This window comes from Salvia miltiorrhiza, chromosome 3 (genome assembly GCF_028751815.1).
Source record: "Salvia miltiorrhiza cultivar Shanhuang (shh) chromosome 3, IMPLAD_Smil_shh, whole genome shotgun sequence".
Lineage (NCBI taxonomy): Eukaryota > Viridiplantae > Streptophyta > Magnoliopsida > Lamiales > Lamiaceae > Salvia > Salvia miltiorrhiza.
Window position 1 is genome coordinate 1,392,287 of NC_080389.1, and position 16,349 is coordinate 1,408,635.

Genomic DNA, 16,349 nt, shown 5'->3' on the forward strand with positions numbered 1-16,349 from the left:
CTGAATATAGAGCGAGATGGAGAGAGGCGTGAGTGAGGAGAGATAGCAGAAGGGTGTTTCTTCCAGAGAGAGAGAGAAAGGCGAGATTGGTTTTACAGAGAGAGAGAACCGAGAGTTATGTGGAGATGGGCTAATATTTATTTTAAATTGGGCTTCTTCCATTTATTTTAAATTGGGCTTCTATTTTAATTAAAGTTGGGCCATTTCATTGGGCCGGATTTTATTTAATTATGTTGGACTCTTTATTTGGGCTTCGTTTCAGTGGGCCGATTTTGTTTTAATTTTCAATGGGCTTGAGTTGGGCCGAAAATTTGGGCCTTTATTTTTCTTTGGGCTTCATTATTTATTTATTTTTGGGCTTTGTTGTATTTATTGTAATTGGGCCGATTTTAATTATAAATTGGGCCTCTGATTTTATTTATATGGGCCGATTTTAATTACTGATTGGGCCTCTTAATTTATTTATATGGGCCTTTAATTATTCACATAATTGGGCTGCTGTATCATTTCAGTTGGGCCTTAGTTATTATATTTCAGTTGGGCCTTATTTATTTTAATTCAAATTGGGCTTTAGTTTAATTCATTGGGCCTTTGTTATTAATTCAAATTGGGCTTTAGTTTAATTCATTGGGCTTTTGTTATATTATCTTCGTTGGGCCTCGTTTGATTTATTTAATTGAGCCCAGCTAATCAAATTATTTATTTATTTGGCCAAGATTTATTTAATTACTTGAGCCGATGAGTTATTAAATTGGGCCTCTCATGTTAATTATTCAAGCCCACTTCTACTTAATTAATTATTAGGCTGCCTTATGTTGAGCCTTTTAATTATTTAATCTTATAACATTACTTGTTTCTATTTATTAAGCCCGATTAATTATGAGGTTATAAAGCGAATAAGTTGAAGTATTTATTTTTTTTCTATTGACTACGAGGAATGGGGTTTATTTAATTGGCAGATTAGAACACCTTAAGAGAACGGATAAATTTTTGTTTATTATCCAGCTTCATGAGACGAGACTTAGCTTTTGTTTAAATCCGATAGCCTGGATTAACAATAGAAATTCCCTAATTATTATTTCAGAATAATAATTCATGCATAAGGATCATGCATAGTTAATTACGCATTCTCATTAATTGAGGATTTTATTCGAGTAGTATCTTATTTATATTCTCATAATAAAGGTCAAGCACGAGATTAATAATCAGTCAAGGAGCTACTGTACCACAGAAAGTTTCTAACAGGTGGGCATTACTTTCATATATATCAAATGAGTTTAAATGTTACGTTCAAGCAAGTTATTTCATGACTAAATTAATTGAAGTTATTTCAAATATTGTCTTGCCATAAAATATTTCAATTTCAGTATGATATCTATCTGATGTTACTTTTATCATGTAATCGAATTCGGGTCTTGAGTAGTTGATAGCTATCCTGCCAGGGCTAGTGTACACCAGTGACCGTGAGTCATCTAGCGGGTTGGCCGGTCAAGTGACCGTGAGAGGTGGCCACCTCTCCGGCACAAAGTTCCAGATATGATAGATTACAAGAGAACTTAGACTGCAGTCGAACTTTAAGAATCACAAATGAATTTAGTAAGCTTGGGCCTTTTTAGCGAAAAAAATCCCTTGCTGTACTGTTTATGATGGCATGACAATTTACAGTTTTGAAGCATGTATTTTATACTTAGGCATACGTGCCCACTGAGTACTTTTGTACTCAAGCCCTGCATATATTTCTAAATGTGCAGGTTAAGCAGCTGCCGATGGTGATGAAGTGACGAGCGGGATTCTTTTGTCTTATTATGTATTAATGAACTCTAGGGTTACATGTCTTCATACATGTAATCAGAACCTTATTCCGCTGCGTACTCAAAAGTGTTATGCTATTTTGAATAAGTCAGAGATATCTGAACTTACTAGTTATTTGAGTCTATACGACTAAACTTCTGTTATATGATAAATATCCCTTTTGTTAAATGATGAAATGTGATCCTTCCTTGTTTGATTATCCCCTTTCTACCCCGCTTCTAATCTCCCTCCATTAGTCACGGTTTCCCCGGCTTAATTATCCTTAATTAGGTCCGGTCGTGACACAACATAACACTCGTACAAGAACCGCCTATCACCCTCTCAAGCTGCACTTTGAATGAGAACTCTTCCCCAGCTTTCGTACAAGAACCGCCTATCACCCTCTCAAGCTGCACTTTGAATGAGAACTCTTCCCCAGCTTATATAGGCGTCCCCAACTTGCTCCCCAAGCCTTGAAAAACGTGCTGCAAGTGATGGATGGAGTGATTGTTGAAATGGTTAGGTTTTCCTTGTTTGTAAGAACAAACTCCACCAACTTTCTTCCCTTAACTTCCAACAGCCACGTTTGAGCCTTCAACCACTCCCTTTCTCTCTCTTTTCCCTCTTCTCATCTTCCTCATTTGTAGGAGCCTTCAACCTCTCTTTGACTCAGCCATTCGAACCCTACAAAACACACGTGAAGAAGGCAAAATAAACCAAAACTTTAGGAAAGTTTTATGGAGTTAAAAATTAACTCCAACAGTTTCAATAATAACAAGGATGAAATAAATCAGGTATGCCATCTTAAAGCTTCTTCATATTTGAAGCATAATATTTGTCACTTGAAAAGGAATAAGTGATTAGTTTCATAGTTTGACAGGAGTTCTCGCTCCGTCTGTTCATAAGCATTATTAGAATACAGTGAATTCTCTTCCTTGAATCTATTTTGTAAATCATTCCGTATGTTGATAATTATTTCTGGTAAACTAAATCTAACCTTTCTTATTCGGGTTCAAATCGGCGAAAGAATGTATGTAGTTCTGATGGGTACAACAAAAAAAATTAAGCTTCTTGTGCTCTGATACAAGTTGTTTGTAGCCTTAACAAAAGCATTACCAGTGAGCCTTAACATTAGCCTCTTTCTGCATATTGTATTTCTCTCCGTTCGAAGTTTAGTGTAAAATTTTTCAAGTTTCGTCCTTTAGAATTTGAGTAGTTCCTTTGACAGTTCGATACATGGACAAAGTAGAAATAGAAACAAAAACAATAATTTTCATACATGAAAAAAGGTGGACGTGAACAACTGTGAAATCTAGGATCATAATAATAAAAACAAAAGCTTCGACACCAATAAACTTCATCTTGAGATAGTAATATCTGATACACAAGAACGAAAAACTAATCTGTCATATCAATAATATTCCATGATCACCTAGAAAGAGACAATTTTAAAATCAGCTGGACTTCGAAAAACATAATTAATATCCACAAATTGATTGGAATTTTACTGCAAAACCCTTCATTTTAATGAATCTTGCAAAACCCTTCATTTTAATGAGTTTTGATTTGTTTGCAGATAAATCTTTGAATTCTTTCTTGATTTTTTCTGCACTTGGACAACCTTTTTTTTTTCTTATAGTGTTATCCAGTTGGGTTGCGACCCCTTTTATACTAAATATATATATATTTCTGAATTCTCAAGATTTTTTTTTTCGGAAAGTAGACTGGTGTGGATTGGCTTCGAGTTTCGTTTCTTTTAGATAAAAAAGATATCTGTTGTTTGGGTAACATTTTATGAAGTTGTAGTTTCCATATCAATATGTTTATATTTATTTGATTAGAGTTATACTTATAATTAACATTCCTTTTTGTTGTTGTTTGTTTATTATTATTATTTATTATTGTCGCATTACAAAATAAATATTAATTTATTTGTAGAATTTTAAAATTTATATACACTAATTATGAGCATGGAAGTTACATTGCGCAAAACAAGCTCATCTTTAGGTATTTTCTATAGCATGAGCGCACAATATATATCTATATATGTATAATATATTAATTGTCTATGTTATAATCACCACATATCACACAACATGAGCACAAATCAAAATATTTTTTTAATTAATATATTTATATTTATATATTGCAGCTAATGAGGTATATAGACAAAGAAAAAAAATCTACAAAGGCAAAAGAAACGTAAACGAAATGCAAGTGATTTGAATTGTAAGTATTACATTCTTTTAAGATAAAAATACGTTTAATACATTATGATAAACTATCAATGTTTTTTTAATTATATTGTTTATCTATTTAGGTTCATTGCTATATGAATTGAAAAATATGTCTGATTGCATTCATTGTTGTGCAAGAAGATTTGAATATGAACCTTCTACTTTTTGTTGTGATAATGGAAAAATTAAACTTGCATTTTCTGAAGTTCCTTCGAAGTTGGATGAATTGTTTACAGCCCATTAAGAAGAAGCTATTAATTTCAGAAGGAATATTCGTGCTTATAATAGTATATTCTCATTTACTTCGTTCGGTGTAAAATTAGATAAAGAATTGGCATCTGCAAGACGGGGAGTTTATTCTTTTCGAGCACAAGGTATGATTTATCATGATCTTCCTTGATTGATCCCACAATATAAGTCTCCATCATTCTTTCAACTATACTTTTATGACACACAAAGTGAGGTTGAGAACATAATTAACATAATTCAAAATCAAGTTTTGTCAGAGGCAAATGTACAAATGCTCATGAAAATTTTAGAGATCAATCCGTATGCAAAATTCTTTCGAAGATTGAAAGATTATCATTCAATGGGCAATGTTCAGCTTCATATTTCTAAAGATGTCAACTTAGATCAATGAGTATATAATTCTCCACATGCAGACAAGTTGCAGCTATATGGATTGAGGGAAATAATGAAATATCCCACTGAAGCGGGATATTGTAGTTCATGCTCATTCCGGCGACAGATATAGAATAAAGCATTATTATGGATGTTATGATCCATTGCAATATCCACTTCTTTTTTCAATGGGCGAAACAGGTTGGCATCAAAACATTAGAAAGATTGATCCAGCGTCTTTGGTTCGTAACACAAATTCTGTTTCTACTTTTACTTTATTAGCAAGAACCATAACAGCAGGCGATATTATCTCCAATGAATAACAAGGTATCTCTATTAACTTTTTATAAATTGATTGATGATTAAATTAGTTAAGTATCATATTATATATTTTTATAATGTTTATAATTGATTTTACTAATTTGATAAATTGTAGTATTAAACTTTTGAATAATTTTATTCTTCTAAAGTTATATTATTCCAATCATGAGATTATAATTCGCTATGAGTAGATAACATTCTTTTCATTCCCACCCATTAATTAATTGTAGCATGCTAATCATATAACAATTATATAAATTGATTTTCAGAATTTTACAGTTACAAATTGCAAATATCTATGCTCCACCATAGCTTAAGGCTATTCACTTATCTCATTATGCATATGTCTTAATGAAATCCCTACTTAATCATAATCTATATATCCTACCTATGAATGAGCTGAATCGATAAAGTGTTGATTTGTATTTAGAGTATTTAGGTAATAATGAATACATTTAATTAAATTTCTAAACATAGATTGAATGGAAAATCTTTTAGTTGTTAATTGGTTTGAGATTGTTTTATATAATTAAGCAATTGTTGACATATATATTTATTTTGTATATTGTTATATTTATTTTATTTCACTAAACACTATAATATAACTTTTTTATTTTTATAATGTATTTTTCTATGTTTTTAGGCGTTAGAAGAGAAAACGTTAAGAATGTATCGCGCAGAGAATATATTTGCTATAAGATACAGATTAGAAATCCAAGACAATCCATACTTTTATTAGCTGGAAGATTATTACAACAATATATAGTGGATATGTATATAAAATTGGAGACAACAAGACTGCATTTTTTTCGCCAAAACCAATCAAGTATGAGAGCAGAATTGTATTAAGGAATTGTGGATAGTGTCTTTAATGGAGAATTAAGAGGGAATGAAGTTGGCAAAAGAATTGTTCTACCAGCAACATTTATAGGAGGACCAAGAGATATGTGCCGTAGATATCTTGATGCATTGACATTAGTACAAAAATTTGGAAAACCATATCTATTCATTACAATGACTTGCAATCCAGAGTGGAAAGAAATACAAGAAGCATTATATGATAGTAAAACAGCTCAAGATCATCCAGACTTAACTACACGAGTATTTCGAGCAAAACTGCAAGACTTGAAAGATCAATTATTCAAGAGGAAAATTTTTGGACATGTAGCTGCACATGATGTAGTTGAATTTCAAAAAAGATGGTTACCACATGTCCACATGCTGATAATTTTCAAGTCAAGTTGAATACGACAAGTGAAATAGATAAGTTTGTAGGTGCCGAACTTCCTAAATAAGTTTGTAAGTGTCGAACTTCCCGATGAATAAAATAATTCTGAATTGTTTGAATTGGTGAAAAAATATATGATACATGGACCTTGTTGAGAGAAAAATCTAAATAATCATTGTATGGTGAAAGGAAAATGCAAATGCCATTATCCACGACCATATTGTAAAAACATACAACAAAGTAAAAATGGAAATCCAATTCACAGAAGAAGAAAAAATGGATCAACTGTACGTGTTCGGAATGCAGACTTAGACAACCAATGGGTTGTACCATAAATGTTGTAAGTCCGATTGAAGGAGAAATGTACTACGGAAAATTATTGTTGAATCTTGTTAGAGGACCAACCTCTTTCCAACATTCATTGACGGTTAATGGTATAAAATGCACAACATTCAAAGAAACCGCACAAAAAAAGAGGTATTCTTGTAAAATTGCAACACATCTTTCTCCAAAATTGATGAGAGTGCAATATGCAAAAAATGCAATGAAGAAGTTTTTGAGACGTCGCCCACGTAAATACGTAATTATCAAATTAAAAACTACTACCAATTGAAAATTAGTTAATGACACAATAACAAAAATATAATAATTTTTATCATTTTATATAATTCTAGATACAAATTCACAATAAATGTTATACAAGGCGACTGCAATGCACATGTTACACTATTCGATCAAGCGGCAGAGGTATATGTAGGATGCTCTGTGGATGAATATTTTTCTTCAATCAAAGAGGTAAATTAAGATTTCTTACTTGAACACTTGCTATAATTTAAATTGTTAATATTACAAAATTCGATATTACGTAATTATAACAATTATATATTTTCACATGGTGAAACAGACTCCACATACTATAGAAGATTAAGCACACAAGCGTACACGGAAATGCGCTTCATGACGATGCTCAAGTATATAAAATTCGTTCAACGAGGAAATCTCAATATCGTAGCAAATGCAATCCAAAAAATGCAACCAATGAAAAACATCGATGTTGGAGATATTGAAGAAGAGCCGACTCAAGTGGAGGAAAAGAAACATTCACCCAAGAAATCAAAAAAGAAAATCCCGTCTAGAAAGAAAAAATCTACGATGGAGTTGCAGCCCACAGAATCGCAAAAGAAAAAAAGAAGGGTAACCAAGAAAAAGTTTGATGACTACATTGAGATTACAAGTGACGACGATCTGCTGCTGACCAAAAATAAGAACAAAAGATCCTCAATCGTCAAAATCAAATAAGAAAATGTTTAAAATTCGTCTTGCTCCGTACATATATAATTTAGGATGTTTTTCATAGATTTTTTTGCATATTTATTTAGAGGTATATTATGAATATTACTTTATTACATTTAAATTTATTCGTTAATCGTTGCATTGGTTCCTTTTTTAAATTACAATTATAGTCAAATGAATTAATACAAATATTCAAAACTATATAAAAATATCTATGAATTTTATTTACATAGTAAAAAACATACGTGTTCAACGTGCATCGCACGTTCTTCCTGCTAGTACTTATAAATAAGGCATAAAATATGCAGGGAAGGAACAAAATAACGTGTAATAAATTAGCTTATTTATCGCAAAAGCCACAAGCCTTCTAGTGTGCAACTTTAAAGCAAGTTTGCATTAACAAACATAGTAAAATTAAGAACTAATGAACTAGAAACAGGCAATTTCCTCTTCTACAGTTCAGACAAAGAAAAACTACTTGTTTGTGGTGTAGCAAACAAAGTACTAATCATGACATGCTACACTATAGGGGCATTTACTTTGGGTGATCGACAATGCATATATGATTGAGCATTTGAAGGATAACATTATTTAAAAAAAACTAGTTCAAAAGAAGATGCATGCGTGCAGATTTGATCAAGTTTCGAAAGATTTTATGTCAAGTTGCAGAGGGAGAATGGAAGCTCACCATTTAATCTGTTGGAAGAGAGCAATAAATACTCCAAATTTGATAGATTGCCAATGGTGGATGGTATTGGGCCTGAAAATTGGAGAACTCTTCGTATAAATCACTTTACAAGGAGCAAAAGAATGACATTTTGTTTAAAATTTAAGAGGAATGTACTTGAAAACAAACACAAGAAACTTGCAGATAAAATATGGAAACTCACCATTTAATTTGTTGGAAGAAAGTTCTAATGAAACTAAATATGGTAAATTTCCAATGGTGAATGGTATTGGACCTGAAAATTAGATAATCGCTCATATAATCACTTAAAAGATAAGCATAATAAAAAGTCATCTTGTTTAAAATTTAAGAGGAATGTACTTGAAAAGTGAAAACATACACTGAAACTTTATGAGATTCATTTGTTAATGTTGAGAAGATAGAAGATCCAATATAACTGGAAATAGAAAATCCAACTATTGTTATTTGTTAGAGTATTTATTTAACTAATTAAGCACAAATTAATTATATCTTAAAAATAATTATATCAGTCATGTTCTGTTTCATATTGGACATGCAATGACGAAGTAATTAAATAGCTAATTTGTATCTTCTTGCAAAAAGAGAAAAAATAGTTTTGCAAGCATTTCTGCCGAGTTGCAGATAGAGCAGGAAAGCTCACCATTTAATTCATTGGAAGAGAGATATAGTAACTGCAGATTTGATAGATTCCCAATGGTGGATGGTATTGTACCTAAAAGTTGGTAGCAAACCTTTACAAGAATTACTTGGAAAATAATTTGGATATATAAGAATACCAATCTACTTTCTTTATACAAAGAAATGTACATAGCATTTCACCATATGTCACCTCTATCATCAATTGTTTGAAATATCTTTCAACAAATGATAAAATCTGCAGCTCAATTAAAATAATTAATTGAGAGCCCAATCTATTATAAAACCCAAATTCATAGCCCGACATCCTCAGCCAAGAAGAAGCCCATCACTTTAAAAATAAATCGGCCCAGACCTAGCAGCTCAACTTCTAATTATTCAGGCCCAAGACTTGAGCCCAAACCTAATCCTCCATTTTCTTTCTCGCGCAGCCGTTTCCTCCCTCATTTCTTCCGGATGAGATCATTTGTCCCACGATTTAGTGTGTTCCACTCTTATTTTTTATATTTTATAATTAATTTTTTATAAATAAAAATTATTATTATATTATGAACTCTAATTAATATTTATAATTAAAATTTTAAATTTAAAAAAATTATATATACCCTAACTTTTAATTAATTAACCCAAATAATATATTGTTAATTCAAATACTTATTCATAAAAAATCCATTCTGTATCTCGATTGTATACAGTAGTACAGTTCATATCTTTATTCAGTTTATTGCTATTTCTTGTTGGTTTAATAAATTAGACTCAAACGGTTAATTAGTTGGACCTACTATTCTATCTAACTAATTATCTATGCAGCTAAAAGCAATATAGGGGGAGTTGGGTTAGGTGGATGAGATAACAAGATTGATAGGACCGGAGTGTGATTAAAATAATCCACCCAACAATGGATGATTAGATGTGGGCCCAATTATGCAAATCAAACACTTAATTAAAGTGAATTATTTTGATCAATCATGTTTTATCAGTACTCAAACCAAAAGCTTACTTAGGGGGTGTTTACTTTGCATGATTGAGTAATTTTATCCTCAATAGTAAGATTTCTTCAATCCACCCTTTTAATGGGATAACTCAGACTCGAAAGGAAAAAAGGATTTTATTTAAAAATAAAAATGGCCAAATATTTGATCAAGTTTTGAAAGCAATCTTGTCTAGTTGCAGATAGAACATGGAAGCTCACCATTTAATTTGTTGGACGAGAGGTATAGGACCTGCAGATTTGATAGATTCCCAACGGTGGATGGTATTGTACCTGAAAGTCGGTAGCAAACCTTCACATGAGTTACATGACAAATAATTTGGATATATAAGAATACTTAAAACTTGGAAGACCCAAACTGTTTTGAATTTAATTTTAATTAAATATAGGTATATGAAATATATACTATTCTCATAACATAAGCAAGAACAATATGACAAAGAGATCAAGATGGATAGAGGAATACACAACCATGAAAAGAGTTCCAACTCAAATCTAGAAAAACAAGAGAAGAAAGATTTCCGATTTCCTGTGGAATGCTTCCTTCGAGTTCCATAACAGAGATATCTAATTTAGTCACCCTACTACGAAGTGAATCACAAGTAACTCCTATCCATGTGCAAAACGAGGTTCCACTTGTCCAATTATTTTTCAAAATATTGGAAGGATCCGAAGTGATGTGGGATTTTAAGACAAAAAGTATAGATTCATCACTTTTGTTTTGAGTTGCGTTCTGTGAAGCAAAAATGCTAAGTCAAGAAAACAATAAGAGAAGCGAAACAAGGAAAAATGGGGAAAATGTATCCATATTGTGAGTGAGAAAACAAGAAGCCTCCAAATGCCATTTATATTCAAATCTAAAACAATTGTGGCAGAGTCTATTTACAAGTCAAGTCTATGTCAACTGGAATGCTCTCAACCACCACCTTTGCTATATAGGTCCCAAGCATTAATTTTGGCTCATTGACTCTAAAAATATTAGATTTCTTATTGATATTTTCCCATAACATTAATTTTGTGAATAGCTGCAAAGGTTGAATTTTTGGTGTTTGGATACTATAGTACATCATATCTTGATTTAGGTATGTGATGTGATAGGTTGGATTGTAAAATTGAACATCTGAATGAAGAATCAGTATTATTTAGAGTCAGAGGATTTTTTAGGACAGTAACTTATGCTGATTTGGAAATTAGGACACTAATTAATAAGTGTCATAAAAATAAGACATTTCTCTGCCGATAATTGGCCGGGAAATGTCCTGCGGGTGCAACACTTATTAATTAGTGTCCTATTTTACTCTAAAAAAAATTAGTGTCCTATTTTTACAAGTTCGAAAGTTTTTGTCATAATTTCCAAATCAACCTAAGTTACTATCCTAAAAAATCATCGAACTCGTATTATTCAAGTAGAAGAAATAATGTTAGTTGAATTGAAATAGGTTCACAATTTCACACATCAAATCTCTTGAATTTTAATTTAATGGTTTGATCATGATAATGACAAAACAAATTTACATTTTCCTGAAGAAAAATTGCGCCTTGTATTATTTTCTTGAACGAGATAATTTTCTGAAATTGATTGAAAGGGAAATACTATATATATTTTTTTATTACTACTTTTTAAAGTGTAAGATTGTGTGATAGTCAATAATATTAATTGTAAGTTATATTGATGGTCTCCACATGCCCATTTCATAGCCGACCGGCACTAGAGTCAATAGAAATGTGCGTGAAATTCATTCATTATAGAGTCAATTTCGAGAGTAATTTATTAAATATATTTGATATTACTTTTTTTTTAAGCATATATTTGATATTGCTTGATAGACTATACGAACTTTGAAGACATATTACAAGTCTGTATAGTTATACCTTTTGATTTGTTAAGTACCTGTACAATTTTTTTGCCAATAGGTTCTTGTACTTTTTTTGATAAATTATACTTGTAAGTAAAAAAATTTAAAGTCTGCACGACAATGGACTCAAACTCAAAACCTCATGCCATGAAAATTAACCAGTTATTGAAGAACCGAAAAATATCATTGGAGGATATTTTCTCGTAGATCCATTAAAAACTTAATTTCTTGTAGATGACTTGAATTTGTTGCGCGTGCGAAAAGTTGCTTTAATTAGTATTCATTTTCAAAAATTGAACTTCGAGACCTCCTAATAGGGTATTTTTGTTCAGCCTATGTTTCTTAAAATAATGTTGCATCTGTAGGATTAAACTGTATAAACTGAAAATTAAACTGTATCTACATCTTACGATGTGAAAAATTTAATAAATTTTTTTGTTAAATGAATTACGCTAGATGAGTGCATTTGGGAAAGAGCAAGAAAGTGATATTTCAAAATGCAAATCATCCATAAAATTGATTTGAACCGATAGAAGACATATGAAATTTTACTCTCCTCTGCCTCACTCCTTTTTCTGCTATTGAGGTTTATGTTGGACGGGATTGAAGATTGAAGGTATCATTGGCATATGTTGATATTAGAGATAAAAAAAAGATTGGGGCACTCTAATCACCACTAGAAATTCACACATTCAAATCAAATGATTTCTCACAATCGCATAAAAGATGGGGGCTATGAGGACAATTTAGTAAATTTATTAATATTTTTTATTATTATATTTAAATTGGAGGCTATACCAAGTAAAATGGGGGCTGTGTATAGAATCACCCAAATATCTATTGTCTAGGGATGTCATGATTTTAGGCACAAGCCCAAATTAGGTGTGTAAGATGTCAAGAAACATAGTTTAGGGATGTCGTGATTTTTGGCCCACGTGTGCAATTACATAGAAATACGAAGAAACCCACTAAACATAGTATCTAAGGGAATTAAGATTCCCTAAAGAATGGCGAAAAGAAGTCCGCGAAATGTTCGATAAAAAGCCCACAAGAAAATAACTGCTTTTATCATACCGGGACTCCATCACAATCACTTTTCAAAGAAAACCCACAACGAAGAATGAAGAAAATTGTAAGAAAATCAGCAAAATCACTGTCCTTTTCTTCGTGTGATGGCTTCTGGGGAGGCTGAGATCAATGCGTCACGTAGCAGCAGGAAATTTTATAAACTCTAAATCACAAACTCACGAGTAACAATAAAAAAACAATCTGAAGTCCAGAAAAGAGAAAAAGAGTAAGAAAGAAAAGTTCATAATATATGGTATTTGTCTTGAATCAACTTCTCCTCCGTGTTGGTGTAGCTCTCTTCCTTGTCTTCTTCTTCTTGTTCTTGTTGTATGTATATCCGACGCCAAAAAAGAATTCCACCAACCATCTTGGCCTTCCAAATCGAATAATGCAACAACCAATTTGTCACACCCCAATTCTTGAAGGAATAAACTATAATCGAGGTGCAACTAAAATCATAGAAATAAACAAGGAAAGAACCTTGTGGGATTCAAATAATAGGATAAAAAGTCGGGGAACGCCCTTTGAGTGAAGAAAGACAAAAATCAAGTGATATTAATCAATCAACAACATTCTAAGCCTTAGGATCACAAGTTCGGTTTCATGCTTCCGATAACCAACGTTAATAACATAGAGCTAGAAGTTGAGAGTTTAAGCTCGATAAGAAACATAATTCAGAATTTAACATAAAAGTCTTAAGTTGGAGAAATAAAAGACAAATAAAAGCTAGTGCAATAGCGGAAGACAAAATACGGAGTTGAACCCTAGCCTCAGCTCTGCCCCGTCATCACCAGCCATTAACCTGAAAACATTTGAAAGTAATTTTGGGCTAAGTACTAATGTACTTAGTGGGCTGCAACTTTTAAAGCATTTCATAATCTGAAGAACAGTTTATCCAATCTTACTGACATGACATAGAAGGTTTTAAAGAGAAATAACTTCTATGCATGTTAAAACATTTTCATATATATATACTTAATTATTTTGCGCGCGTTTGCACACTCCATTCTGTTACTCGCTGTGATCCCGGACCTCTAGCCACCGACGGATCTCTGTCTCCCGCTGACTTGAACTGAGGGCGTAACCCAGCCAAGTATAATAAACCTCGGAAATTAATCCAGACAGGCCTATCATTTCTATGCTCCGGAACACATCCCGTCGAGCACCCTTATAACGCCTCTGGTTAGTGCCCGATGGAGATCAACCCACCGAGTCAGCTAACAAGTGTACACAATTCTCAAACAACGTTTTAGGTCATAAGAGAACCTCAATTGATTAACTGTACGAGCATTAAACATGGTAGAGTGCACAAAAATATTTTATTGGATAAACAGTTTATATTACACGAATATTTAAGCTCAATAGCTAAATCATACATTTGAAAAATAAGCCCACCTGTCTAGGCAAAGCCTGTCGTTTAACCTTATCTCTGAATCGAAATAGCAGTGCTAATCCTCCTGATGCTCAAAGCCTACAAGAAATCTATTCTCAATAGGTCTCCTTGAATTCTAATCTTAAGTCATGGTGTAGTGCTTAATATTCTATGATTCACTTAGCCGGGTTTTCAAAATTTAATGAATAAATAATTGAAAACATTTCTCTTGAGTTAAGAACACCAACAATATTCTTACTCATCTTTTTTTTTTAATAATTGGAATTATAAATAAAACCAATTAAATCATAAATATTCTTATTGCAAAATATAATGCAAATCTTGTCATGCTTAGCATATAATAAGTAATTACTTAAAATATGCTTATAATAATAATTTAATATTATTATAAAAATTTACTCTTTGAAAATAATTAATCAAACTTAATAAGTCTAATTAATTAAAATAGTATAGTCCATTTTAAATAAAGAAGCTGCACAGCCCAATTGAATAAATTAATAAAGGCCCAGCAGATTTAATAATTAAAGCCCAACTGAAACAAAAATAAATAAAATCTCGGCCCAAATACTCATAAAAATCGGCCCATGACTCGAGCCCACAACTTAATTAAAATCGGCCCACTCAAGCCCACTACTAATTAAGCCCTAGCCTAGCCCAACATCCTCACCCCTCCTTTTCTTCCCCCATCGGACGCACACACATAAACACAAATGCACACACACAAACACAAACGCACACACACGCACGCAGCAGCACTCTCTCCCTTCCTCTCGATCTTTTCCGGCGGCTGTAGCAGCTCCGTCTCCACCACCCGACCGCCGTCCCCTGACTCCCTTCTCCATCTTCGGTCGGTCAGCAGCAGGAGAAGCGGACTGCCGCCCAGCCTCCCTCTTCATCCTTCTCTCTTCCGACGGACGACGGCAGCCACCGCCGGATACGCCGCCGCCCCCTTGACTCTCATCTCCCTCTCCTCTAATCTCTCTTCCTCTGAATCTCCGGTGCACAGCAGCATAAGCCGCCGCCGACCAGTGACTCCGACTCCCACACTTCCGCCGCTCAAAGTTCAAATCGGAAATGACCCCTCTCCTCTTCTCCAGCCGTGGCCGGGCAGCAGCGGCACCGCCGCCGCGCCCTGCCTCCCTCCGCTGCACCCCATCGAAGCAGCCGCTCCTCTCTCCCCACCCTCTGTTCACAGATCCGGCAGCCTCGGTCAGTGGCTCCGCGCCACCACCGTCAGCACACCATTCCCGGCGAGCAACCATGAAGGCCACCGCCGTCCTCTCCTTCGGCTCACACAAATACAACTCTCATCCTCCCCGACTCAGCAGACCCAACCAGACACTCAACTCCAACATTTGAACTCGGCAATCAAAAATCAAATTCAAGACTTTTTCTTTATTCTTATTAATAGATATGCTTCAAAATAAAATCTTTTCTTTTCAATGAATCATGCTATCATGTATGTATATGTAATAATGAAAGTCATACTATTGAAATGCTTGAATGTTTTGTTGTGTATATTGGTTTACTGGAATGGCACATATGAAGAGCTTGATTTTTAACAGTCGAGCAAATGAGGTAAGGGCTCGAGAGGAAACCTTTAGGTATTTAGGATGTGAAATGGTTGCTGCCTGATTCTGAATTTGCTTGTTTGCTGGAATCACTGCACAATATTTCAGATTTTTGCTTCTCTTCAATATATGCAGAGAAACTAAGAATGAGATGGAGAAATCTCAAAGTTGAGAGGAATTTACCTATGGTTGCTGCGCACTTCAGGGATGAAGAAGAGCTTGTGAGGAAATTTCCAAGTGGATTGATTGTTGTAAAATATTGATTTGCATGTGATTGATTTAACAAAAGTATGGCTGATTGCTTAAAAAAAAAATATGGCTAAAGTTGTGATTTTGGGGAGACAATGTATCGTGTGTGGTTGGAAAGGAAATTCTTTAGGTGGAAAGAGTGGATGGGTGGTTGGAAAGGGAAAGAGTGGATGGGTGGTTGGAAAGGTGTTAAAGTGGCTGATGGGAGAATAAAATAAAATACAATAAAAATCTTCCGGGTTGTACTATGAAAACTGTAATGTTCGTTAAATAAATATCTCGTGAAAATACTTGAAAGGTAAATTAAATAAATATGCAATGCATATAAATTCAATAACTAAATTTACAAATATTTTTGTAAATCATTTTTGTTGGAATTAAAAAT

The 16,349-nt window shown here is 33.2% G+C and overlaps 1 protein-coding gene and 1 long non-coding RNA gene across 3 annotated transcripts; both read right to left on the bottom strand.

Moving 5' to 3' along the window:
* Positions 1-1,790: 1,790 nt before the first annotated feature.
* Positions 1,791-10,644, bottom strand: LOC131016974 (receptor-like protein 35). 2 transcript variants are annotated; one of them, XM_057945830.1, is made up of 6 exons: positions 10,299-10,644; positions 10,029-10,100; positions 8,841-8,912; positions 8,382-8,453; positions 8,180-8,251; positions 1,791-2,475 (listed from the first exon to the last, which is right to left on the bottom strand). In XM_057945830.1, exons 1-6 carry the CDS (start codon positions 10,381-10,383, stop codon positions 2,429-2,431), a joined length of 420 nt encoding a protein of 139 aa, XP_057801813.1. In that variant the 5' UTR covers positions 10,384-10,644; the 3' UTR covers positions 1,791-2,428. The 2 variants fall into 2 exon arrangements, 1 of the variants encoding a protein (XP_057801813.1); XR_009099285.1 differs by lacking the exon at positions 1,791-2,475 and adding an exon at positions 8,559-8,615 and having other exon boundaries at positions 5,917-8,251.
* A 2,636-nt stretch (positions 10,645-13,280) lies between these two features.
* LOC131017093 (uncharacterized) lies at positions 13,281-16,170 on the bottom strand. The gene is made up of 3 exons (XR_009099411.1): positions 15,899-16,170; positions 15,743-15,807; positions 13,281-14,222 (listed from the first exon to the last, which is right to left on the bottom strand). It is a non-coding gene; the product is annotated as an uncharacterized LOC131017093 (long non-coding RNA).
* Between the last annotated feature and the right edge of the window lie 179 nt (positions 16,171-16,349).

Coding starts and splice junctions, on each gene's coding strand:
- LOC131016974 (XM_057945830.1), bottom strand. CDS start 10,383: ATGGAACTCGAAGGAAGCATTCCACAGGAAATCGGAAATCTTTCTTCT. Junction 10,101..10,298: donor GAGTTGGAACTCTTTTCATG/GTTGTGTATTCC, acceptor ACCGACTTTCAG/GTACAATACCATCCACCGTT. Junction 2,476..8,179: donor CTCTTCCAACAGATTAAATG/GTGAGCTTCCAT, acceptor TGTGTTTTGTAG/GGTTCGAATGGCTGAGTCAA.